Source organism: Perca fluviatilis, chromosome 20, assembly GCF_010015445.1.
Source record: "Perca fluviatilis chromosome 20, GENO_Pfluv_1.0, whole genome shotgun sequence".
Classification (NCBI taxonomy): domain Eukaryota; kingdom Metazoa; phylum Chordata; class Actinopteri; order Perciformes; family Percidae; genus Perca; species Perca fluviatilis.
The window spans coordinates 12,869,601-12,896,959 of NC_053131.1; the positions used below are offsets into that span (position 1 = coordinate 12,869,601).

The window sequence follows — 27,359 nt, forward strand, 5'->3', positions numbered from 1 at the left end:
TCCGAGTATTGTTTGTGTTTGATTTAGTTAGGATTCCTCACTGAAACTCTTCTCCACAACCTCCTCCCACTCCTCTGCTTGTACGATACTGTAAAATAGCTCCAGCTTCCTTCCGATGCTACTCTTTGCATGCTTAACAGTGAAAACAAAGAATCGACTACTGAGTAAAAAGCTGCATATCACTTACCGTCACACACCATCTATCTCGTAAAGATTTTAACCCAGCAGTGACCTCATTACCTTTTGAATCTATATATTTTCTTTCACTATTCCTCCTCCCACCTGATGTATGACTAGTTTTCTGTGCTTCCTGCACTGACTTGGGATGATTGTGTTGCTGGAATATGATAGATTGCATTTTTTAATCAGTGCAACTAGCTGACTTTTGATGCACAAAAGAAATAACCAGAAAAATAAACAGAGGGGAATAGACTTTGCTGTGTTTAACATGCTTGTAGGAAACAAAACATGAGTTGAAAGACAGTCATAGCCAAGGCTGCACACATGGACGAAGAAAAAAAAAAATCACATTGCCAAATATTTTGATAGATTTTGATAGATTATGAATATGGGAGCATATAGAGATTGAATGGGCTCATTGCTTTGTAGATATATAAAGTGTGCTGTTTGATGCAGATCTTGCAGATACCTGCGCTAGCCTCACAGAGCAGCTATGATGACTCATCCTGAAGGCAGACAGCGTTCAGTCAGTCAGTCGCCTTAATGTTTCCTCTCTGTCCCTCTGTGCATAGTGAGGGATGACTGAGCCTTGTCTGTGTTGGAGATCATTCCACTGTACCACCAAGCCAAGCCTTCCGGTCACTTCTCTCTTGTGTGTAAATGGCATGTGCTGCCATGCCTGTCAGCGTGCTCAATATATCACCACTGAAATCAGTGCTGTCGGACTCGTGCTTACAACGCTGTGCTTCAACCGGAGAACTCCCTCTTTTTCTCTGAGAATTCGTGGGGCCATTTATCGATCGACTGGTGGAAATGGAAAGAATTTCAGGGTGCAGCATTCATGTGTTTGTTAATGCGATAGCTTGTACGCTGTCAAACAGGGGCCTGCAATGTCTACATGTCGCTGGGAATCAATCTTTGAATCCTCCCTCTTTCAACTCTCTATTTCAGGCTCACAGATTTCAAGATATTTCAAGCTTTCAAAGATCAGAACGCTGTTGTGCAGACTTTTAATATATACTTGTAAAATATAGAGTAATTATTTAAATAAAATAATTATTGTAATACCATAAGTTATACACTAACAGGCTTCAGTGAAAGGGAGGAACAGACACTGAGCAGTGCTGCTGGTTTTAAAAGATGATCAGATTTCTTCTCATGTTTCTTTTTTAATTATTATTGCACATAGTTGGTGTGACGTTGTAGTACTAGTGTTACCTTTCGGTTGAGATTTTCTTTGTCACTTTTTAAAGTGGCCTGCTCATAGAAAGGTGTATAGTAAAAGGTATTTATAGTAGCTTGCAGGGTATTTGACCTTACAGATACCCATAGGCCAATAAGAACAAACCCAGCTGTTTTATTTTATTTTGAAAAGGTGAGATGAAAACTCATGAAAGCTTTGGTGTGCACTGGGACACCTCTCATATCATAACATCGGATCACTTGTTAGTAACTTATAAATACTTGACAGAAATTATTTATCGTGACATTTGCTAATTTGCCCATCTATCATTTGACTTCAATTGTCGGGATTTTTTAATGGTTGCTATTTTTGTGTTGTAATGTATGTCATGGTTTTGAAATGTAACTGTACAGTCTCAAGGAAAGAATGTAACAAGTGGGAGTTTTGCATTGTATATAACTGTAATTATTTATGCTTATTCTATCATGTGTATCATATCAATGCCTTGTACAGTGTTTTTTCTTCTTTTTTGTTTTTAAATTATTTTGTATTTTATTTTTATAAACTGGTTATAAATAAAATACTCATTCCGCATGCAGACAGAATCTTGTGAAAGGTTTCTGTTTTAATCCTGAATTTTTTTTATTCACTTGGCTGTTGTTTTGTTTAACATCTTCAATAAAAAAAAACAATCCGACATCACAGACTGAACAAAAAGTAAGTGAATTAAATATCAGATTAAGATTTAAAATGAATACAAAAGATACAATCAAAATACCACAAAACATTGGCAAAAAAAGAAATTTGTGGAAGATTTAAAAACATTTCATTTATGTATGAGGAATTATATCAAATTAATTGTATCTTTTAGAGTAGGAAGAATGCAGTGAATGTGCTGTAATTGAAAACCCCTAAATATTCCTCAAGCAGGGTCGTCAAACTACCGGCCTGCGGGCTAATCTAGCCCCCCAAAATGTTTTGTGGTAAGTCCAGGGGCATCGGACTGGGGGAAAAAAGGGGACTGAGTACCCAGGGCCCTCATGTGAGGAGGGCCCAAAAAGATGCTAAAATGAATAGCTTTGGATGCGGGGAGGGGCCCATAGAAAATGCCTTTCTACAGGGCCCAGAATTTAGTGCTACGTCCCTGGGTAAGTCCGTCCTCCGTTTTTTTTTGTTTGTTTTTTTGTTTAAATCTCTACTGATCTTTCCCATTTTTATTTTATTTTATAGATTATAATGCAAGCAAAACAAAATAATGCATAAAATAAAAGTTGTATTTACATTTAACAAACTGCACCTAACTGTCCAACTTTTCAATATAAACACACCAAAGTGCAGTCAGAAAGCCTTTTTCCCGTGAAGTTAAATGTGACTGCTACCTAACTCATCTGCAATGGCAAATACAACCTCAGCAGCATTACACTACTAAAATAATGAAAGGCAAAATGACAAGTAAGAGCGAGAAGATAGGGAAAGATGTTGCTTGAGAGATACACCACCATTTGGAATTGCCTGCCACAAATGCTTGATTGGGTACAGTCAAATGGCTGAGAGGACCACTCTATATTTTTTAATGGCATTTTAAGCTTTTAGGTTGTAGAAAGTCCTCTTTACAAATAGATGATATTTTGTTTATTTTTTCTAAAAAAGCAATGTTTTTAACATGGAGAACAAAACACTGTACAATGGTTCAACAATGGTTCAACCAGACTGATAATTGAAAGGACAAAAAAAACAAAGATAACAAGAGGTAGAACCCCCCCGTAGGAGAGAACAACCTGGCTAGTAGCCCCCATGTTTTGAGTTTCAGACATTTCACTTCAGTCAAAGGTCAAAGGATGGACTGTCAGCTTGTGTCAGCTGCACACGTATTTGGCATACGTCATACGCATTACGCGCCTGCGTACACGCTGACCCCGCCTCCGTCCCCTGTAGCTCCCGTAGCTCCTCACCAGAATGGCGGCTCTTTTGGAATCTCTTCTGTTGCAGAAAGTTGATATCAAAACGGTCTCGGACTGGCTAAAGAATGATGAGGTAGGTCCGAAAAGATTATAAACCACACGAGTGAGACGTATTATACGCGCTTGACCTTGTATAATGTGTTTTATAAGATGACATAGCTCACCACTGATTGTAAACAAAACTTTTAACGTTAGCTGGAGAGCTAGCGAGCTAGGTTAGCTGTAGCCTGGACTGGCAGGGACGCTACGTTGTCAACTCTAACGTTACTTCCGCAAAATGTAGCGTTAAAACAAAGCTTACCATAGTTGTTTGCTACACTTATTATTATTACCATCTGAAGAGGGCTCTGCAGTTTTGCGAATGTTTGTCAGCGCGTTGTTAGCTAGTTAGGTCAACAGGCTATCTTCTGCAGAAATGTCCTGAAGCTGTCCAGCAAAACATTTATTGACCTAGTTACTCTCTTTCTTGCATTAAATAGCGTTGATCATGTGAGTCCTTTCAGCTTTATAAATTCCTATATTTGTAACAGTTCATTATTTTAGTTATGTCTCTTTTCAACAGGAGGGTGACCGACTGGCATTCAGTGAACTTGGGGTGACAGTTCACAAACAAGAATTTGTCCCATTTCTTTTAAACTTTTTGAGAGAGCAGAGCAGTCAAGCACTGACCCATGGTCCTGCCACGCCAGCCAAGACCCCCAGCCGCCCCAGACCCGCTGTACAGACTCAGGGCTTCAGTGACAGGAGAGGTTGCAGGTCTGCTGGTAATGGAGCTGGTTCTCGGAGTGCCAGCCGGGTCCAGCTGTTTTCTCCTGCTTCCTCTGTGTCATCTGGATCTGAGTGGGATGCTGCTTGTCAGTCAGGGTCCCAGTCTGCCTTCAGCAGCCCCTCCTTTCCTACAGGATGGAGCCCTGCATCCAGGCCTTCAGGCTCTGAGCGCCGGCCTGGCCAGAGAATCAGTCTTGGGGACTACGTGGTTTCTCCTTCTGACCTCCACAACAGCCCCAACTCCCAGTCACAGAAGGGCCGCAGGAGAAGTGGTGGCAGCATGGCAGTGGGGGGACAAGGGAAACATGGAGGATGGCGTGGAGGACATCACAGTGATGAGATTGGACGTTGGGAAAGCGGGGGGAGGAGGTCAGGTAGAGGAGGAGGAGGAGGGGGGGGAGGAGGGGGAGGAGGGGGGAACAGTAGGATAAGCGAGCAGGTTTCGCCTCCATCTATGGGGCAGCTCAACTTCAACAACTTGGAGGACTTCCCTCCTGTTGGGTCATCACCCATTTCACCTGCGTGAGTCCACACAACTCTTAGTTTAACAAAAGTCAACACTGATTCCGTCATTGATTTTTCTAACAGTTTTCATTATCCTTCAGGGCATCCAAACCATCTAGAAGAATAAACCCAACACCAGTCGGTGCAGAGCGGCCACACTCCAAACCAAAGACCTGCTTCACCTCCACCCCATTTAGTGAATCTTCTAGTCCCTCATTAGTTGTGGAGGCACTTGAGGGCTCAACGACAGTGGGCAGTCCTCTAAGCCTGCAGGAAGAGAGGGAGCTACTAAAGAGGGAAAAGTAAGTGCACATGGAGAACATTCTACTTATTCTCACACAAAAGTGGCTCCCTTTACTATACCCGTTTGAGGAGCGAAAGAAAAGGTCACACTACAATTGCATATGTTTATACTTTTGACCTGGCCAGTGGTACGTGCCTTTTACTGTTTGCCATTCTACATTGTAGATGGGTAATGCCTTGCTGTATTCTAGATTTTGTAATTAATATTTTATACATCATTATGAAAATTGTATTCCTTAACATATTTCTACATATATAAAATAACAAGAATATCTAATTTCTTTTTTTTATAATCAATAATAGCCTCTGCTGTTTTTGGCTATTCTGCAGCATCACTTGCTCTTCACCCCAGTGAAGTTTCACTGGTGTGTTTCATAATCAGAAATGTCTTGTTTATAGGACCAAGCGAGCTCAGCAGGTCGGCTCTCCTCTACCGTCCTCTCTGGACCCTTGCACCCCCACCAAGTTGGGTCATAGGATGGGATCTAAAGTTACACCCGATCTGCAAACACCCTGTCCTGAACCATCTAAAGTCACCTTCTCTTTGGAACTGGATCTCCTGGCAGAGCTGTACTGTACCTGCATTTCTGGTAAGTGACCACAAGGTGGTGCTTATGTGCTATGGGAACAAAATTGTATTTTGAAATATCAATTCTTAAGATAATTTTACAGAGAGTAATGCAAAAATAAATCAAACAAATTAAATAATCAAGCAGTCAGACCTAAAACATAAACCTAATAATATATTTGGAGTCAACATGGTTTTAAGAGTAAGTAGAAAAATGTATGTAAGAAGTTATTTTAAATATCTCCAAACTTTAAGAAAATGGGTTTGTTTTTGTTATCATCATGTCTTACAGAAAACCTTGTTCCAAACATTTTCTTGGAGCTTTTCTTTGTGGTGCAGTTGCTAACGTCTCGGTCTCCTCACACTCATGATGATGAACAGGAAAGTTTGTGTGCGGTGAATTCAGGTGTGTAATTAGTTTGTATGTCTCTTTAGTCCTGTAACATAAAAATATTAGGATTTTTCAACTTTCGTTTTAAATTGGAAATGGGATTGAGCCCCTTCTTTTCACATTTTCAGAAGTTCTGGAGAGATGTTACCTGAGACAAGTTCACAACTGTGTGTATTTTGCAGTGAAGGTTCTGGAGAATCAGTTTCAGTGAGTAGCTTTATATCTTGTGTCACAGGTTTTCCAAGAATTTCTCCTCTTTACTAACAAGAATATATAAATTAGGGGTGTGCAAAAAAATCTATTCACATTCATATTGTGATTCAAGCTCTACCGATTCAAAATCGATTTATACAATTCCAAAAATCAATTCATATTTTTATAAATTTTTTTATTGTATGTCTACTGCAATCACATGGGAAAAGTAACTACATTTACATACTGTGAATTGGTTTTTTTAATCGAAAATTGCTTTGGAATTGAAAATCGCTTTTGAATCGAAGCTTAAGCCTAAAAATCGATATCGAATCGTGACATTTTCTGAATCGTGCACCCCTAATACAAACACACAGCTACCTAATAAAGTGATACTGCTGAGTTAATTCCTAGCTATGTTTTCTTGTCAGGTTGGTAGCTCATTTGGACAAGTGTACCTTGCGTCTGCTGGCAGAGAACGAAAGGGTGGTGTCCTTCTCTCCGGATCTCCGGGACCATCTGACTCAGGCACAGGACGGAAGCACAGCCAAGGTAACAAACCTGTACTGTATTGTACTGCTATAAATGCTTATTTATCCCTGAGCAGTGTTTCCTCTATGTTGATTTGACTGTGGCGGCCCCCCACGGCAACATTTCTGCCCCCCACGGTATCAGAAATAGGGCTGCATTGTTAGAGTGCATGTGGGAGAATAGCGCGGACACACAAGGATAACTAGCCAGTTGAGATCGTGTGTGTACGTCCTTGAGAACTGTAAGTCGTATAACTTATGTTGTCAGTTCATTTAAGCCTGGTCTTGCAAATTTAAATTAAGTTAACTGGTGATTTTCGTTGTTTGTATTCTTCACCTGCGAACCTGCCCCCACTACTAAAAAAAATCCTAAAGGAAACACTGCTGAGTGCTATCGAATATAATTAAATATCAGGTCAATACACCATGTTGTTTCTAAGACAGCACCTGTTTTAAAATAGTTTATTAGATTGTTTTATTAATTTTGTATTAATGTTTAAAAATATATCGTAGATGCCACTTCCTTCACTTATTACAACATTTGTTTTAAGTCAGCACTAACATTTTTGTAATCTACTCTCTACCATACTACGTCTTGTTTGGTTAATATGTTTTTATCCCTCCATCTATTCCAGCTCTCTCCTTCAGTTTCCACTTTCATCCACTCAGTCCCATTCCAGCCTGCTACTGACAACCGGTCCAACTTTGGGAGTGACAAGGCCTTCCACACATTTAAAAAACAAAGGTGTGTATATATATGCATAGCTGCCCTCCTTGCTTCATGTTCAGTAAAAACTACCTGTATGAAAGTTGAAGTGTGTAACAGATCGAGTAAAACTTCTAGATTCAAGGTTCATGATTACAAACTGCACTTCAAGAAACTGCTGAATTAGACATTATCATCACTTTTACATTCAATGTTTTTGCTATTTTCTCAGAGATATTTTTTATGAGGTGTTACGAGAATGGGAGGACTTTCACAAGGAACCGGGGTGGAACTTTGATGCTGCTCTTGGCAGTAGGATAAGGCAAGTCCAATTGAACTTTTTAGCTTTTTTAACTTTTTAGCTTGTGGATCAGGTGTAATTTAAATATTAACATAGTTTCTATCTAATCCACCTATCTGACCTACTTTTGTTCTATGCACTTCATTGTTCCATTTTCTTTTTTAGAGGAATGATGAGTCAACTAACCTCTGCAGGAAACCATTCCCATTTTGCTCGTCTGTTCCTGAAGCAGCTTGTGCAGGTAGACTGTGGCACCTCATCCGCACCTACGCTATAATTCTGAACAAATACTATATACTATACTAAATACGTCATATGGATTTTTATTGACAGTGATAACATTTCTCCTTTTAAACAGAAGAGTGGCATATTACACACAGTTGGCACAATAAATCCGCCTATGTTTTTTGTCCCCAGATGTGTAAAGGCCCCCGTGTGAACAGCTCTCCTGGGGATACTCCCGATGCTGACCTGCTAGGCATGCTGGGAGCTGACAGCCTGGGGCGTCTGAAACGTCTTGAGGAGCGTCTCATTCAACCTCAGGGAGTTGTTGGCCCCTGCCCTCCTCCATCCTTCCCTGGTCACCAGGAGTTCTTCAGGGGTTTCCTGCAAACAGCTAGCTGGTAAGCACATACCACCAATTACAATATTTCATGTAAAAAATATAAAATTGACACCTAGCATTAAAACATTGAATTTATTTCAGAGTTACCTAACCTGACAAGCCAGTTAGGGTCAAGTCTCACGTTTCATAAAAGGTGTGGCTATGTTGCAAGATGTTTTTTTATCCCATAATTATTAATAATCCAAAACTGCATTCATAATATCCCATTATGTCCTTTTACTAATAGCAGTGCTTTTACTTTCTAAGTATTTCATGTCCCTTTTTAACCAAATTAAACATTTTCTTTGACAAAAGCTAAAAGCTTTTAGTGTCTGCTGTCAGTCTGTTATCTAACATGTCTTATATATTATTTACCAGCTGCCAGCTAAACCAGCACTTGCAGGACAGCCTGTGTCAGCAGCTCCTCCAGCTGGACGAGGTGTCCATCCTGAGCCCTCCTGCTTCCATCGGGGAGGTAGAGGAGGAGGGAGATGGGGACATGGAGCAGCAGGTATACTCTCAGAGCCCGACTAAGGGATGTTATTGCAATGTCATTGTCACTGATTTTGGATAGTCTGTCAAATCGCAACATGTCAGATTCAGAAAAGGCAAATCTGACCGACATGCTGTTAATCATATACTGTAAACCTTTGTCTCTCCGTTCATCCACCTCATCAGGATGAGAAGCAGCGGTTCACCTCCGTTCTGCTCCTCGCTCGTCTTCTGGCTAAGTTTCTGGGACTGATTTCCTTTCTGCCTTACCAAATATCTGAGAGACCATCCAGAGAGATACAGGAGACTGCATTGGCCTTGCGCAGCAAGGTGAGGGGTTAAAAAAGCATACAAACTACTTCTTGTGTAAAAGCCAAACTTCAGTAAAAGGCAAACAAAAGGATTGTTTTCCTCTAAGTGGGTGCGTTGTATCTCAATAAGGAAATCCATGTTTGCTGCCAGGGCATTTCATTTCATAAAAACAATCTCTTGACCCCTCAGAGTGTTCCAGTGCTGGATGTGTGTGCTGTGCTGAGTAACAGTATGAAAAGGAGGCGCACCATCCTGACTGTGCCCTGGCTGGTGGAGTTCCTCTCCATGCTGGACTTTATTGGTCCTCTGCTGCTCTGCTATAGAACTGCATTGGGCAAACTGCTTCTCCTGTACAGGTCTGTCTCCATTTCTGACAATCAGTCTCCACTGATACCTTTCTATGCCTATTCTTCACTTAATGTGGCAAGAAACCCTTTTCTGATTCTGATTTTGTCATTGATTCTGATTAATAGTGTTCATTATCTTATAAAACTCCAGTTAAACAGCTTGAGGTTGTTTTTTCCCCTTAGAATGTAAAAATATAAAGTATACCTTTTTAATAGACTTTCACACTGAAAATAACTAACTTGACCTTGTCTAAAGAACCTTATATAAACAAACACTTCTTTCTTTTCTTTCTGAAAGCACTTAATTGGAAGTTGCTTTGGATAAAAGCGTCAGCTAAATGACATGTAACGCAATTAAATGTTTTCTTTTTGTTGTTGTTTGACCTCTTGTTCCCTTCTTAAACATATTATGTTAAATATTACGTTTGTTTGCATTTAGGAGAATGTTGCTGGGAAGATGTGGAGAAGTGTGTTACCTGAACAAGCTACTAATAGTGTCTGTGTTGGGTTGGCTTTTCCAGGTGAGACACGACGGAGTAGTAGAACACGACTTCCAATTCAAAAACCTACAGAGCTAATTTTTGTGTTTCTCTGAAATTCATTTTTATTTCTTTTTAAACTTGTAGATCCCAGTAATTCCTGAGGACATTTTCTTCACCAATGAATTCACTGAGGTGGCCAAGCTGGAGGAAGACATCACGAGTGCTGCAGGGCTCGTAAGTGAAATGTTTGTTCAAGTAGCTATCTGTCCATGAATTGACCACTGCTGGTTTTTCATTTATACTGAGATTTCTCTTGTCATTTTGTAGGACTGCATTCCCCTGGTGGATCAGCAGCTTCTCTATACATGCTGTCCATTTCTTGGTGAGTGGAACATGAAAAGACATCTTTTATGCCCCCTCAGGGATTAAGGGCACATTTTTAAGTGTGGTTACGTTATTTTTGTATAGAAGAGGTAAAAGGTTGTTAATCAGAAGCCAGATATCTTGGATCACGTTTAGTCTAAATGGGCCACAAAGCAACATGCACTTGTTTAAGCTGTGTATCGATGTTCTGCCTGGTTTTTTTATCGGTGCAGGTGAGTTCCGTAAGCTCCTAGCTGCCTTTGTGTCTGGAAGCGCAGCCAAGAGTGGAGGAATTATCCGCAAGATCACTCCCACATCTGCCGAGCTCAGGGATACGCCAACTGCCGACCGGTCGCAGCAGAAACTACAGGTGAGTCAACGGGAGAGGAATTGAAATGAGGATGTCATTTAATTGCCTGTGTGTATTTAAACCAATCACTTAAATGTGACAGGTGGACCTCGAGCAAGCCTTCTTTCACAACCAGCCTCCGTCGCTGCGTCGCTCCGTGGAGTTTGTAGCTGAGAGAGTTGGATCCAACGCCGTCAAGCATATGAAGTTAGTTTCACAGAGAATTGACCAGAGAGTGTATCTTTCACATTTCTTTATTTTACTTTCATCAGCCCTCAGAATAGCAGTTAATCAGCCTGTTACTTTGGTTGGTTGCCTACCTAAGGAGCTAGTGACTGCTTAACAGTCCAAATTTACCAGCACTTAGATGGTGGCTGGTGTGAATTCACCACCCTGTGTAGATGTATGTGTATCCAAGGACTATGTTTAACACAATCAGAATTGAACTGTACATAACGTAAGTGATTTTTGTCTATGTACGTGTGTGCTTTGTGTGTTCACGTCTATTTGGGGATCCTCAACAGGGCCACACTAGTGAGTGAGTTGGTGGAACGAGGTGAAAAGATGCTGAGAGATGGACTGAAGTCGCCAAACTCAAATCCTTCAAAACTAAATGACTCCATCTGTGCTCAGCTGTGTGTCGCAGGATTGGAGGCCCTGGCAAAAGCCACCGGGTACGACAACTTCCTTTACAGGCAGCCAGTGTAACAGTTTCCTCGTCTAAGACCATAGATATTAGTACCAGCCCCTTTTTAAACAGCCTGTATGTATGTATGAGTGAATGGCCATTTGACTGTTGGACATTTTCTTTTGAAGTAAAAGAACATGTTGCCCTTCTGGGTTCCGAATCACACATCATTAGCTTTTCTATTCTGTGTGGTAATCTCAATGTGGTTTTGCAGATTTTGCAGTGAGAAGAGCCCTGAGGCCATACGAATTCTGCTCCCAGATGAGACCTCCCCTGCTGTAAGTCCTGTAAAAATCACATATGCAGAAATGATGATATATCTTCATGTCAAAAAAATAATTCCAAAAATCTTTCTAACAGGAAAAAAACACACACATTAGAAACTTGTATGCATGCGTTTTCCCATGTTTTATTACTCACTATCTCTGCAGGTCCTGACCACATCTGAAAACATCACCAAACGTCTTGCAACAGAAAAAGCCTGCAGCTGGCTCTCTGCCAACATCACAGGTAGCTACTTAATGCAGCATGCTTGTGTTTTTGCATGTTCTAACAGAAAAAGCATGCTAAAACATAAAAACACTAATCCTTTTCAAGGACTGAGCCTTAAAGCTCTGTGTGCTACTAAGACCCTGTAACAGAACAGCATTATAGATGAAAATGGAAGTCGCTTTGCGTCAGCTAAATTACTTACTAATGTAATTCTTTCTCACCATCAGCCCTGATAAGACGAGAGTGGAAGAGCAGGTATGATCGTGTGATGAAGGCTGTGGGTAGCCCAGTGGCTCCAGACTCGAGGGATGTGGAGGGGGCTGTGCTTGAGCTGGTCACCCAGGAGCAGTCGACTACTCCCAAGAGGAAACAAGGAAGTGAGAGAGTGAGATCCTGCCCTCCACACTGCAACCACAGTGCTTCACTCCCCTCTGACATCATCATTGAGATGAAGGTATGCCTGCATGAGAGGAAATACAAATCCATATAGGGTGAATTGCACAGAACTTCACTTCAGTAGTTATTCTGCAAAAATTTCATGAGTTTTGGCATTTCATTTTTCATATATCTTAACATTGGGGAAAGGAAATTATAAAAAAAAATAATAAAAATATCAAAGAATAAACCTTACTTCTCACTAAGTAAAAGTGAATGATGTCTGTCTGAACCTCTGCTTGAATTTCAATCCAGGAGTTGCTGAGCATTGCAGTAGGCCCCAGGACTGACGAGGAGCTGCTGAGCGGCTCTCAGCTCAAAACGTTGCTGCAGAGAGTGGGAGACACACTGGCCTGCAGAAAGGTACATCAAACACACAAGTGCAACAAAACAAATTTTTTTGGGATTGGGATTTACTGATTATTTAATTTTTTTACCAGTATTTATCACACTCATTCTTTACTCATCACTTAGTTCTCAACTGTGGTGTCAGAGCAGATGCTACTGAACTGTACCGTCCTACTGGCCTGCAAACTGGGTAAGAGTGGCTATGAATGATAGACTCTTAATAACAAGGAACTGTCTTTATGACATGCAATGTATTTACTGTTAAACTGTAAACTGTTTAATAGCAACATAAAGTCTAGTTGATGTACTGTGTAACAGACCTGAGTGCCTGTTGTGTGCGTCTGCTCAGTGTCTGCGGAGCTGCCCGTACTGTCTCTGTCACGGTGCAGCGGAGGTGATGGGGTTGTTGTGGGTCCTGGTTCAGGATCAGAGCCTCCTGTCAGAGTGCTGCTCGAGCAGCTTGCTGAGCTGTGGGAGGGAGACTGCTGTTCCTCAGCCCCCCTCCACCTGCTCTTCACCCCACTCACTGTCACTGCTGTGCTGAAGGCCAGCGACACTGAGGTACGTCTACCACTGCTGTTATCACTGATCTATTAGTATAAGGACTTTGAAAAGCGCTTTATAAATCCAAGGTATTATTATTAATGATGCTACTACATAGGGCTGGACGATTTGGGCTAAAATCATAATCGCGATTAATCGAAGAAGTTACCTTGATTACGATTATTGAACGATTATTTAAAAAAGAAAAATGTTCTTATAGGCTACTGTAAATATGTTCACGGTTATTTTTTCTAATGAAAGAGTGCATAATCATAATTTGTGATTCTAAAATAAGGAAACAACACACAAATAGCAATTAATGCTTATTTATTAAATATTTCAAACAATTGAACTTAAATCTACAACTGTAGATTTTACAATGAAATAAAAATTAAAAAGTAAATTAAGTTTTAATGTAAACAGGCGGAGTCATGTGACTACACACGCGGCGGCCATAATATGTTTTAAGGGGAAAGTACATTAACACACAGTGGGCGGCATGGAAATATTAATAGGATTAAAAGACCGAAATAATCGACTTGGTAAAATTACGTCTGTTATAGGCTCTGAATTTCGGTTTCGATTATTTTTCAATTAATCATCCAGCCCTACTACTACATCCCCTTCTACCTTTTTATATGTCAATAGGATATTCCCCTCACATACCTCACTACCGGTACATACTATATGGCTCTCTATAGACCCTGTAAGCATTACAGATCAAGGATTTTAAGCAGCCGTTGCGCAAATGTCATATTACTAATTTAAAATGGAACAGAACACAAAATGATTAAATCTTCTGTGTACAAAGCATAATATATGTAACTTGAATGGTTTTAAACCAATATTTGGGACTCTTTTAAAAAGTGGTCTGATGTAGTTATGGCATGTTTGCACTGGATTTATTTATTTTTTTGAGTAGCATTTTCTTGCAATAAAGGAAGCTGCAGTTTCAGGACGAGAGATGGCTACAAATGTAGTTAAAGGAGAATTCCGGTCGATTTCAACACGTAGCTCTGTTGTTGGTAAATTTGGAGTGCTGTCAGTAGCGAGAAAAACGAAAACAATCGGTTTTGCTTACACCGTGTTATCGCCCTGCTAGCGTTAGCACCCAGAAGGCTGAAACCCGGCAAATGTTCGAAATGTCATTACAAGTGCCTACCCATGTGAAGTGATTCCTTCTGAGTGAACACAGTGAATCTGACTGCAGTATATGTGAAAGAAATGCATAAAAGTTGTGCTTTATTATTCAGCTCTGTTTAGTTCCGGTGTTGATATGGCAAGACGAGTGCTTAGGGACCGTCTGAAATGTGCTATAGAAATAAAGCTGCCTTGCCTTGCCTTGCCTTGTCTACAAACTACAACACCGAAAAGAGATACAAAAATATTTTCAAAAATAGGCATATGCTTATTTTTTAAAAAGGAAGTGCTGTATTACACCTAGTAGGAGACAAGTTATAATTGAGGTAAGTTTGGAGACACTATCTTATTTAATCATTAAATTAATAAATATTTTTGTATCTCTTTTCGTCTTGCCGTCTCAACACCGGAACTAAACAGAGCCTAAATAAGCACAACATTTATGCAATTCTTTCACATCTACTGCAGTCATATTCACTGTGTTCACTCGGAAGGAATCGCTTCACATGGCTAATGCTAGCAGGAGGATAACACCAAAGAATTTCTAATAAGGGAAGAAGTTCCACTCTTTCGTTACTTCCGTCTTCTGAACTGGTTGCAGTTCCACCAGAGTTCCATATAGGGGGCGCTCACAGGCCAGTGCAGAATGAATGGGACTCTATAGAGCTATACCCCTCAAAATCCACTTTTCTCAGGATATCATTTTTTGTCTGGTAATTTGAATGTTGCATTTGAAAGGGGAGGCTAAGAAAATAAACACTGCTAGGTGTTAGATTTTTTAGAGTGTATTTTTGTTCTAAAAAGCTTTTTAAAATGTCAGTGACGTCATACACATATACGCCCAGAGATACTGCTTAACGGCAAGCTCTGAGTCGCTTCCTTTTTTCTCTCGAGGCATCGACAACACAGCTGACAGATTAGGCTCTCCCTGTCAATACACATGCTAGAAAGAGGTTTGCTAATGTTTTAAAGACCACGCCGAAATATTCACTCTGACATTCTGGTTCTGAGTCCCATTCATTTTGCACTGGACCGTGATCACCCCCAGTGGAACTATGGTGGAACTGCAACCAAATTCAGTACAATGGGGCCGAAGAGGGAGTGGAAAGGCTTTCCGTAGACCGGCTTTGATAACACGGTGCAGGCAACACTAACCAACCTAACCTTAACCCTTCACAGCTAGCTACCTGCCAACTTAAGTGTTGACGCTTGCTCAGTATGCCAGTTTTGTTGGAACTAGGGTTGTAGAAATGTGGTCCTGAAACTTCAGCTTCCTCTATTGCAGGAACATATTATAGTTTTTTTTTCTCCTGAATCGTTTTTTCTGTTGCCAATCAGATGATGCTAAAAATGTGCTTTTTTTTTGTCACTTTTTGATTGTTGGGATGAGTTATTTTCATTATTTGCTGCAGATTTATAACATTTGTTATTTGTAAGATAAATTACATTTATTTTAGATTTTTTGTCAGTTGGACTATAGAGACAGATAGGAAAGGAGGGACAAAAACACATGTTTGATGACATTTTTTGTTAGATTTAACCTTTTCTATGTTAGTTTCTTTCTAAAAGTTGTTTAACTCTGTCTCCTAACCTTTTGCAATGCATTCGTTTTATCTCTTTTTTTTTTTTTTTATCTTTTTAGTGGAACAACTACCTGTTCCTGGTTAGAAAGCTGGTTGACAGAGGAGTATTGAGCGAGGAAGAGGTCATATCTCATTGGAAGAAGCTAACAAACTTGACCTTGCCAGCGGTGAGTTCACATCATCTTGTATTCCTTGGAAATAATGTCTTTTTACTAGTCATTTGACCTCTTATTGCTCACTTTTTTTTCTCTCAATTCTGTGTAATTTCAGGAGCTGATAGAGAATTTCCAGCTGCAGTCACAGAGTATCAAACCCCCCTTGCCTCTGGCCGAATTGCAGAGCCACATGGACATGCTGCAGGTCTCACAACAGACTGTAGATGGAGCTACATGACAACAATAATACTACCCAGTATTCCATAGCATCTTTTCGGTGATCCCCATAGTGTTTTATGTCAAATCTGTCAGTGTGTGTTCAGGAGAGAGACAGATCTGGGTGACTTCTTGTTGTTGACCATGTTTCGATTTTTGCCACTGCACAGCTCATCAAAGCTGTTCCACAGACGGTCTCTGCACAGGCTTTGCAAGCTTAAGACTTTTGTTGCTAGGGGACCACACCATCTCACACCTTTTAGATCTTTAAACTTCCCTGCAATCGAACCTGGTAGTGATTGTGTCTGAAGGGAAATACTAGTACAGTAGATGAAACATTCAAGAAGACCACAGCAGAGAATTGGCAAAGACCGAAGGGTCAACATCCCACTGCCAAGGATTCAAACTGAGAAACTTCAGTGTTATCCTAAAGACCTTGACTTGTGAAAATGTACAGTTATGTTCCCAATTTTTTACATGTAAAATTCCAGCACACAAGCCATAGTTTTTCAAGAAACACTTCTTACTAAAAATGGACTGAAAAATTAGATATTCTTTGTTGGTTTTTAGACTCAGAGAAAATGAAATGTCTTTATTTTAGTATAGCACTTTCACACATTGCCTTTGACTGCCACTACTAGTGATCGCATGTTTTATTTCATAAATGCAAGACTGCATTTGTGATTGTTTTTAGTTCATGTTGAACGAGCGCTGTATTCCCTGCTGCTTTTTTAAATTGAAATATTTTATATGTTGCCACAAAAATATTAATAAAGATGTATTCTGGTTTTCAATGATTGTCTGTGCTATCGTTGTCATACAGATTTTATTACTTCATAATGGCTAGAAAGATTATGTTATGCAAACTAGCCATCAGTCCATCACGTTTTCACAGGATTTCCACTTGAGTCATCATCCTGGTAATAAAGATGCTATTGTATTTAAAAAGTAAGACAATATTTAGATGTATTTATGTACCTCATTTATGTAACGTTAGAGGAAACGTCAATATGAAATGAAGTTTCATAGCTTAGTCAGTCAATTGAATAAAAATGAGACCACCATCTCATTTATACTTTGCTTTTATAAATTATGACCAAGATTAAGTTCGTGTCACGCACGGACCTTTCTTTAGATTTTTTTGGTTTTGTTTAATTTGGTATAACTACCTCATGACAAAGATATTAATATAATACAGCAGTCCATTACAAAACACTACTCCGTTTACCTCTTTGTGTAATGAGGCTGCTGTTACATTAACAAATCTGCTAATTCACAAAAGAGTTTTACTGATGGGGAAAAGTTCCCAGAGCTAGCGAGCGTGTTAATTGCTTGCTAGCTAGCTCAGTTGCTGACGACTTGGGAATTTTTGGGACCGCTGGGCCCCTGGCACTTTAGTTCTCGGGCCCTATCTAATACTAATCTTTACAAAAACAATAGGTTCTTCGCACTTTCAGTCGTACCCGGGCCCCAAACATATTTGAATATGGTGTAGTAGTAGGAGGAGGAGTATCCAGCAGCATCTCCCCTCCCTTTCTGTCCAGCAGGAAGTTTAACTTCTTCAGTTGGGAGTAGTTGTTGAGACGGGGCGGGCGGTTATAACCGTAGGATTGAACCAACAACCAGCCTGTAGAGAATGACTTGAACAACGGATGGCAGGACAGTTTCCTCCCGGTCTCGAAGCTTTATCGGACTAGCTAGCTAATATGCAAGAAGACTCAAAATGCTCAGACGGGAACTGGTATTTTACACCAGCTCCGAGTTAGTTAACTGTTGAGTTGTATTCGTAAAGGCATTATGGCAAACGTTAAAGTTGCCATTCGAGTCCGTCCTCTCACCGCAAGGTACGTTTTAACGTTAATCTTATCTAACAGTTAGTTAAGGTAGTGCTTATTAAACGACTTAATACATGGACATTATAAGAGCTAACTTTATTGTAGTCGCCTCCACATTTCACTTCATATGAGAACTGTTGTTGCCAGTCATGGGACTTGGGCTGCTGCTTGATGCTATATACATACAAAACAATATGCTTCTCGTGTTGCCTTTTGTATTAACGTTAGCACTAAGTTGCTTTAACGTTACCGAAGTCATAACAGAAACGAACGTTAAGTTAGCTAGCTAAAAACTCTGCAGTGGTGCACATGGTGGATGATGACAACTGTGGCTGTCAGTAGTGTTGTCTGACTAAGCAGCTTGTTTGTAGTGTAAGTGTGTGTGGTGCTGAGTAATGTACATAAAACGTGAGCTAGTTGAGGTTTAAAGTGTCTCACTGCCGCCAGTTATCTTAACACAACAACTATTAAGGTAATATGGTGTATAATTAGACAAGAATTGTCATGTATTCAAAAAGTTAATAAATGAAACACCAGAGCCTAGTTTTTATCTCAAGAGTTCAAGAAACCCCAAGTATTCACCCCCTTAACAGCCAATTTTTCCTTTTTTTTTTTCTCCAGTTAGCTTTAAGGTTGAAAACAAACAAACATTACAACCGATGATTAATCAATGAGTCGATCAGATAACAAACGATTGAATTAGTAGTATCAATTTCGGGCATACATCCTAAACAATTGCTGGAAAATTGTTTGTATAGACAAAAAAATCAATATTGAAAATCAATATTAGTTGCAGCCCTACTTGTTCCACATTGTATTAGAGTATCATACATAGTATATTGTGTGTCAGCTTGCTCCAGCTGTTTTATTGAAGCTAAAGGAGGTTTACACTCAGTAAAATGTTCAACCCACAACTCCATGTTTTACATGGCTGCTCCTTTCCATTAAATGGAAATACTCTGGATGTCTTGTGCATCATTTTATACAAATCCCCCTTAAATTTAACCTGACATTGGGGAACTTTGGGATCTCCACTAACATTGACTATAGACTTCTTGATATAAACGTCTACAAGGTTTTATGTGCAATGTTTGCTTGCACAGAATAAGTTTGTAACGAATAGCCCACCGGCGTAACCGTAAAAGTGGTAAATTTCATAACATGAAACAGGAAAGAAGATGAAGTCACCTTATGTTATTTAGGCTTGTACTCATTTTCTTCTTTTGTTGTTTAGATAATTAACTCTGTGAGCCATTCTTCGAAGTAAAATGTTTCATATACAAAACAGTCTTAACTCTCATTTGCTCATTTTACTTTAAGCTATTCCTTTCGTTTAGTGAGAGACATTTATGGAAAAAGTTTTCCTCCCGTTTTACACTGCTGTGAAATGTGCTGTTTAAGTAGCAGAGTAACACAGGGAGGTTGTAAAGTTGCTTTGCTTCACTGGAGCTCCCCTTTACATTAACAGACAAATTGCTACAACATGCTGAATAACAGATACTCTGGATCTGGGGATATAGTACATATAAAGTCTATAGTAGTACATTGAATTAAATTGAACTCCTGCAGAATGTTTTGAGGGGTGCATAATCTGAAAGGCCACTACAGTACCATAACAAAGCATTATTCAGGCTATGGAGGGCTGGACAATGACTCTTTTAACCAGCCTTCCTGGTAGTTTGCATAACAATAGAATTTCTTCTACATTATGTTCACTGTCATGCAAATCTCTGCTTCCTGATTTCTGGTTCTGTCAGTCTCACTTCCCTCTGCTCTTTTCTATTTTTTTTTTTTTTTTTAAGTCGAGGCTGTATTTCCATACTTTTATATTTGAGTATGGACCTGCTGTGTGACGGAGATAACATTAACACCAGCCTGGTCAGCTGCATTCCTCATTCGGCCGGGCACAGAAGTGTGTTGCCCATTGTTTTAGGATTCAATGCGCGCCACTGAGAATGCAAGAAGCCACTCGCATGTGCAAAAAACATGTCAGCTTGATTGTGTCATTGCTCGTCTTGGGTTTGTATCAACACACATTTTTTATGAGGTTTACTATTTTCCACCACCAACCTCCTCTACTTCATGCTACTTTGAGCCTAACATTGAAGGTTGGTGGTTTTGGGTTGGGCCACTGCTGGGGTTGGCAAAATGAGTCCCGCATGGTGAAGCACAGGGAGAGCTGACCCACCACAGGGACGAAGCGTTTCCACTACAGACAGCATTCGCCATCATTATCGCTCCTGGAGATCAAAATTCTCTCAGCTCCATGTTGTGATTGCCTCCATTTTCGTGTATGTTGCATCAGATGTGCTTGGTCCAGCTGTTAAAGCACACATAGTCGAACTGACCTTGTTTTAAACAAATGCGACAACACACTCTGGTCCCATTTGCACACGCACGCACACACACACGCACACGCGCACACGCAAAACTTGTGCATGCTCTCAACTTTGTGGAAACAGCCCAACCAACATGCCTCATCAGAGGAAGTCTCTGGAGTATGTGAGGGTCTGTTTTCATTTGAATCTGAAACTAGTCAGTGGCAATTTCATGGATCACACACACAAAGATTCATTGTGTTAACTGTCATGTGACAGCCTCAAGTCAAGTCGCCTAAATTTATCTGGACACCCTCTCAATTACATCTGCATCGGCCAAAAAGAGGATTTTCAACCTATTTGAATCAGTGTGGAGGGTGTTGAATCCAAAGTGAAACCTTTGTTAAATCTGTGGTCGGTTTGCATTTGGAATGGGAGACACTGATCAATACTGATAGAGCGTCCCTTAAATCCTCTCTTCTCTATTGGAGGCATGTCTTAATGTTTTCTCTCCGGTTTGTTTTCTCTCACTTCTCATAAACATTCACGTTTCTTTACGCCTCCAGATATGGATGTTTACAGAGTTGACTGAAACAATCGTTGTCTTCTTGCTCACAGGGAGAGCGCGGATGGAGGAAGGCTAGCAGTTCAGGTGGAGGACAAGCTTGTGAGCATCAAAAATGTAAAGGTGAGTGTTTTTTGGTGTGAAAATATCCGCACTGCTGCACAGTTATATCCAATATTATTATTAGTTGTGTGTGTCCTTTGTAGGGAGGACTGGGTGAATTGGGAGTAGTGCGTAGAGGGTATCTGTCGCAGCAACAGGATGTTTACAGCCTTGGATCAGTCTTTTCCTGCTTGATGTCACTGTTGTTTATTATATGTGTTGAGATCACACATACACATGGATTGAGAGACCCCTCCTGTCAAAAACATGCACTCTGACACTCTGCACAGCAATACAGAAGAATATACTAAATAGACTGAAAGACAAGAAGAGTGTACAATGTTTTTTTACTGTATGGTTCTTTTTTAGTTGTTTTAGGTTTCAAGGTGGTTCTGCACATTTTGAAATAATTATTATGTTAGCGACACATTCCTGTAAGCTGATACTTTCTCTAATTTACCAACGTGCTGTGTCCGATGGCTGAGTAGACTTGTCTGATTGGTTGAGCTGCATTGCCTGCAGACAGCCTGGTGCTGCATGCAAACATTTCCTTGTGAATGTTTGCATTAGCTAATATCGAGATGATAAAACTTTTGTGTGTTTTGAAGGCTATGGCTTGTAGATGCAAAAAACAGTGACGATTGTTGAGGATCGTATAGTGAAATGTTTATCTCTTGTGTAATGCAAACATGCAAAAAGATAAAAGAAATTCAGCTTTCAACTAATTTTAAAAGTCACATTTAGTTACAACATTCAAACTAGGCGCGTACATGAAGACCTTTTGTTGATCAAATGGGTAGTTACAGAACTACCCCTTTTGGTTTACATTTGGTGACGTATAGAGAGAATTAGGGTGGGGGAGGAGAAAATCTGTTACAAATGATCTGATGGAGACAAACCACATATGGCCTCCCTCTGCCATTGAAAAGGATCAAGACTCCAAGGCTCTTGCGGGTCTCATGGGAATAATTATTTATGGGAAGTGGGACAGTTTTGGAAGATCTGAGTCGGAAAGAAAAAAGGGTAGATTTTAAAAGACAATAAAACTAAGTTACAAACAGCACGTACTACAAGCTATAAAGAGCTACTGAACTAGATTAAAAGTAAGAAAAAGATAAAGGGTGATGTTTTGCAACTATTCAGTGTCTCCCAACTTGATTTGGTTGTAAAACATGTCTTTATCAGTGGTTCGGAGCTCTGTAGGCCTGTGGCCAGCATTGCTCTTGGCTAATCCCTTACTACAAGGCCATTGTTGAATTTCCTAAAAGTGCTGAGGGGTTAAACAATCATGCTTTCAGGCAAGCCAATTGCTGTGAACAAAATTGATACCCAGAGCTTAGTGTTGCCTAATGCTGCAGTTAGAGAAAGGAACAGCTATTTACATAGATGGTTGGGTGGGTTTATCATTTGGATAATGATTTAGATAATTGACTGCTTGGTTTGAAGTACACAAGTGACTAAAGGACCCTTTTCCCAGCCCTCTCCGTAATGTGACTCTACCACTGAAGTGTCCTTGAGCAAGACATTTTAACTTTTACCAGCTCCAACAATGCTGATTTTGCAACTAAACCTGCACTCGCCAAATGTAAACATGATACCCTGATGTCACCTCAAACATTTTCCAGTGAAATTACACTGGAATCTGATAGTAACACAAAATATCATATGCCAAAAAAGGAAGGTCAATTTCATGTTCTGTTGTCAGCCTTCAGAATGAAAGAGAAAGGGCTTAAAATTCTTGGCACTGTTAAACAAGAGCTGTGCGACTCAATACTTTGACGGCAATAATGTGATGGTATACACATACTACATACATAGGTTAATCTAAATAACTGGTGCGCACAGATAATCAATTGTATTGGTCAATGTATTAAATCAAATATTTTTAAAAGGAGCAGATCATTATTGAAATTAGAATTAAAGCTGTTTAACCGTGCTAAAACATCCGAATAGATACTGAATATTGTAACGGTTATGCTGGAACAATGTTTTGTTTTATCAGGACAACAGTTATTTAACCCAGGCGATATGTTGCCTTATAATATTATAGTAATATATTACCCAGCTCTATCAAAAATCATTGAGAAAGACACTTTCTCCACTGACATTTACCTCAAAAAAAAAAGATTAATTGCAGCTAAAATACATGTTGTAAAAAATACAGTGCTAACAAACTTGAATAATTTCTTCTATATGCAAATAGTTTGAGTAAGTTTTAAGTAAAGTGGGCACACCTGAAGAGCTTTACAACCCTGTATTACATTTTTTTTTCCTGGAAAACATTTGTCACAAATTGAAAATGACAGCGTAGGTATCAGAGGGCATATTTCCACTCAGTCAGGTGCTCCCAGTGAGAACAATAGCGTTCTCCAGGTTGAAAGCAGTGATTTAGAAGAAATGTTAAGATGCCGTACGGTTTCTCCAGTGCAGCTGTTGTGCCTGGGCAAGTCCTAATGCTGATGTGCTGTCTTTCCTCCGTTCAGGGTTCACTCACAGTAAGCAGAAAGGTGTTTACCGTTGATGCAGTGAGCCGACTAAAGAACTGGATGAGGAGTGAATGCGTTGCTAATGAATGGAAACAACTTGCTTGCAATTCCACTCCATAGCAGTCCCATACACACATTTCTTTTTTTAAATAGCTCCTTTTTCTTTTTTGCTCAATTGTTTATGTTATTAAATGTAAGCAGGTGTTATCCTTATACATTTTAGTATGCAATTAATTAGCTATTAAGTATTGAAAGATCAATTCATTTATTTCTTGTACTTACCAAATTAAGTATTTGTAGAAAGTAATCCTTTTGTACTTTACTCTTCTGTTTTCCTCTGTGAAGCTGGATGGACGTACAGACGGTGCTGTAGATTCGAGGGAGAAGCTTCTGGAGTATTGTTTTGACTACTGCTACTGGTCGGTGGACCCTGCAGAGCCTCACTATGCCTCGCAGGAGGAGGTAATGACCTAACTCCCTAACTAAATGTGTCTATTCAGTCAACACTGGAATATCCAGCTTCTGGCCTTACGCTATATAAGGTAGTATTCCAATGTTCACCAAATACAATCACTGATCTAGTACACCATTCCAATATTATTTCCATTTACATACTTTGAGGCATAGCCTCAATAATGACAACATAAGAGTTTACATCCAGTATTCAGCCTCAAACCCAACTGTCCTGTGGTTCCTCCTCCTTGTCGTTATTTTAGTGGAAATATAGCAAATAAACAGTGCTTTGACAGATTCCTTTACAGATACACGCAAGAGTGGATTGTAAAAGGAAATCCAACACAAAGAGGGTTCTCCTGGTGGAAAAACAATCAGGACATATTTTCTGTTTACATGGCATTTTCATAATTGAACATTGCAGTCAGTATAGTAAGTGAGATTAGTCAATGGTTTATGTCCTTTGTTATGGATGAATATAGTATATGTGTAATTTGGTAGGATCTGGTTTGACAGGTAGCCATTTGTGCAGCGGTACCTAAAGATTTGTTTTGTTTTCGTGCCATGTTATATGCCTTCTCGTGGGTGGAGACCAAGTGCGTGCTGATCCAGGCTTTTGGCCACAAATTGACACTGGGCAAACACAACCTCTGTACCAAGAAAAAAAAAAAGCCCAAAGGAAACGCTGTCCTTGTAGACAAACCACAACACTGTGTGTGTGTTGTGTGTGTTGTGTGTGTTGTGTGTGTTGTGTGTGTTGTCTATGTTTTTACACAGATGGCCACTCGGGGGATATGATATCAGCTCCATCTGTTACCCAGAAGTCTTGTTGCCTCCGACATGGCATTACTAGAGTCATCTCTCTTTCATGTCCTGGCTTTGATTGGGCGATTAGATATCTTTGTGTTGTTTTGATTAGGGGGTGTTGCAGGAACCTGAGACGGGCTCCTCATCAAAAGGAAGTGGTCCCCGAGTCTATTACAGGAAAGCTCTCCAAACCTATTCTTTTTTTTAATTTTAGATAAGTTCTCTCAATAATTTGTATTTACATCAAGTTTTCATTGTTGAGCACAATAGCTGCTCCATTACTGTTACAGTCACTTTTTCTATCCTCTGCCACTCCCTCATTGCCCGTCCCTCCTCTTGTCAGAGCTGCCTTTGTATGTGTTTGAGAAAGGCCGTGCTGTGATGACGGCCCACACACAGACAACACTTCGTCCTTTTAAACCTCCTTTTCATTTCTCTCTCTGGCTCTGGCTTTGGTTGCCGCTGTCCTCAGCAGAATTATGTCCAGTCACAGTGGCCTGGTTGCCACACGACATTCCTCTGTTGACCCGGGGTGGGCGAAAAGACACCAGCGAAGGACAGAGCTGCTGGATTTTATATTTGACCCCTCTTCCTGCACCAGAATCCAAAGAATTGCCTCTTTAACAAAGAATCCTGTAGAAGACCACGTCAGCCATTTGCCGATCACGTCACAGTTGTATATATTTGAATTAGGCATTTCTCTGGTAGATGTAAAAAGAAGAAAATGCTGTGTTTGGGTTGTAGGGCAGCAAGCCAGATTAATGGAGCACAGTCGCAGGTGGACACTATCGTTCAAGAGCCATTGTAAATATTTTACCAGACAAATTGCTTATTAGAACAGTGACGAGCCTGTCTAAGTGGTGGGTTTAGGAGGCAGATTTGTTATCCACCCAACCAAAATCTTACAGTAATGTTGGGACTTGATGTTAAATTTTCCACACTGTTGTGTCGCCTCGTTTCACATAATAGCATTACATTTTGGCTCTCAAGTGAGGGTATGGATTTAGTTTCTCTCTTAGCTGGGATCCAACAACATACATAATTAACACATTAATGAGTTGATGCTGTTTTTGCCAGGCCTGGATTTTTCAGTTTCTACTTTTAAAATATCTTTAAGCATGCTTTTCTTTTTTTAGAGCAGAAAGACAGACTTGCTCCGAATTCGTCTTGCACTGTTGTCCCCATGAGACTGAGACAATCTGAGCCAGTGGTGGAATGAGACAAGGGGATCTTAACTCTTGCTTTTCCAGTCCAGTGCTATCCCACCACACCCAGCGCCCCTCAGAGACTGGCTGCCCGGCCCCTCCCCACTCCTGCGCTGTACTTTCTGCTGTACATGTCCATGCATCACTGATAGTTTACACCACATACTTGTGAGGGTTTCCGTCCTGATACACTGTTAAAACGGAGAGAGTAGACAGAAATGTGGTAGCTAACTATATGTTGGGGTGCCGATGTGGTTGCATACGTGTCGCTGAAGGCTCCCCACAAGAAAAAGGCTTGTCTTACCAAATGGGAGGCTCAGTTTTGAAGTTGTATCTGTGGGTCAAAAGAGTTTCTAGAAGAAGGTTGAGCAGAGAGGAAGGAGAAAGGCTCTGCCAGGTGAGAAGAAGTAGGTTTTTTGGAAGAGATCCATAATCCATAATGGGAGCCAGCTGTTGGGACTGTTTGTCTAAACGCTGCCTTTGTTTTGGGGCTAGGTATTGAACTAATAAATAGCTTTTTCCACTATTTAATAACCCAAAACCCTCAGCTTGTTTATTGCTTCTGACAGTAAGAAACATGGGAGAGGGAAGGAAAAGAAAAGCAGAGGACTGAGACGGGGAATGGCAAGAGAAACTGATTGGGCACGAAGAGAGAGTGCAAATGTGAATTCCTCGGGTAGAGGAGGAGCAGAAGCGGAGGGCAGGAGGGGAAATGGGCAGGGGGCCCACTGTGCGTCTGCAGCCCCCAGCTTTCGCCTGCCAAACTCACAGCTGCATCACTAAGTCATTTTTTACAGTTAAATTTCAGCGCAAGGACGTCACTGCTGAGGATTCGTCTCAGAGCACAATGCTGTTTTTTTATTGCCAAAAGGAGTCGGCTTGCTGGGGTTTTCCTCCTTCTCCTCCTCCTCTTCTGTGTGTGTGTGTGTGTGTGTGTGTTTGTGATTTGATTATGCTCAGTGTTTCTAGGTCTGTGTGTCAACGGTGCTGTAGACTAGGGAGAGAGAATAGCTTCTCTGTGTATCCTCCACGCACACGTGTGCATTTACTCCCCCCCCCCTAACACAGTCTGGTCCAGTTCAGCCTGGTTTGAATTAACCACAAACTGGGCACCAAATAAACCACATGCTGTCAACAAAGAAATAGGAGATCTACGATCTACGCCGTACAAATGCAGGACAAGCACCTGTGATTTATGTATGGACTAACTGCGAGGAGTTGTAAGAGAGACTACATGTGGTTGGATGGATGTACATCACAAAAGGTTCATGTAACTCCCCTTAAAAAGAAGAGTACAGTCTGCAAATTATAACTCTAACGGCACACTGTCAATTGCCAATCTGGGTGCCAAAGTTAAATCTTTTGTTAACTGACTGATGAAGATCTAACTAAGATTTAATTATCCGCCAATTATTTTCTCAATTAAAAATGTTGTCTATAAAATGGTAAAAA

At 40.3% G+C, this 27,359-nt stretch overlaps 2 protein-coding genes across 2 annotated transcripts in view; both read left to right on the forward strand.

The window, feature by feature from the left end:
* Positions 1-3,262: 3,262 nt before the first annotated feature.
* On the forward strand, positions 3,263-16,930 carry cdan1 (codanin 1). The gene is made up of 28 exons (XM_039786690.1): positions 3,263-3,397; positions 3,887-4,614; positions 4,698-4,898; positions 5,299-5,489; positions 5,760-5,873; positions 5,987-6,065; positions 6,482-6,602; positions 7,216-7,325; positions 7,519-7,608; positions 7,753-7,828; positions 8,005-8,210; positions 8,570-8,702; positions 8,870-9,013; positions 9,185-9,351; positions 9,782-9,863; positions 9,969-10,058; positions 10,152-10,206; positions 10,421-10,557; positions 10,640-10,743; positions 11,061-11,210; positions 11,439-11,502; positions 11,656-11,734; positions 11,944-12,170; positions 12,407-12,514; positions 12,626-12,689; positions 12,849-13,060; positions 15,825-15,932; positions 16,036-16,930. The coding sequence occupies exons 1-28, from the start codon at positions 3,320-3,322 to the stop codon at positions 16,156-16,158; spliced, it is 4,041 nt and encodes a 1,346-aa protein (XP_039642624.1). The 5' UTR covers positions 3,263-3,319; the 3' UTR covers positions 16,159-16,930.
* A 743-nt stretch (positions 16,931-17,673) lies between these two features.
* The window catches only part of stard9 (StAR-related lipid transfer (START) domain containing 9), a 45,861-nt gene continuing 36,175 nt past the window's right edge, over positions 17,674-27,359 (forward strand). Inside the window, exons 1-3 of the mRNA XM_039785422.1 lie at positions 17,674-17,980; positions 20,908-20,977; positions 23,788-23,904. Coding sequence (XP_039641356.1) covers positions 17,934-17,980; positions 20,908-20,977; positions 23,788-23,904 — 234 coding nt within the window. The 5' untranslated portion in view covers positions 17,674-17,933. The remainder of the gene's footprint in view (positions 17,981-20,907; positions 20,978-23,787; positions 23,905-27,359) is intronic.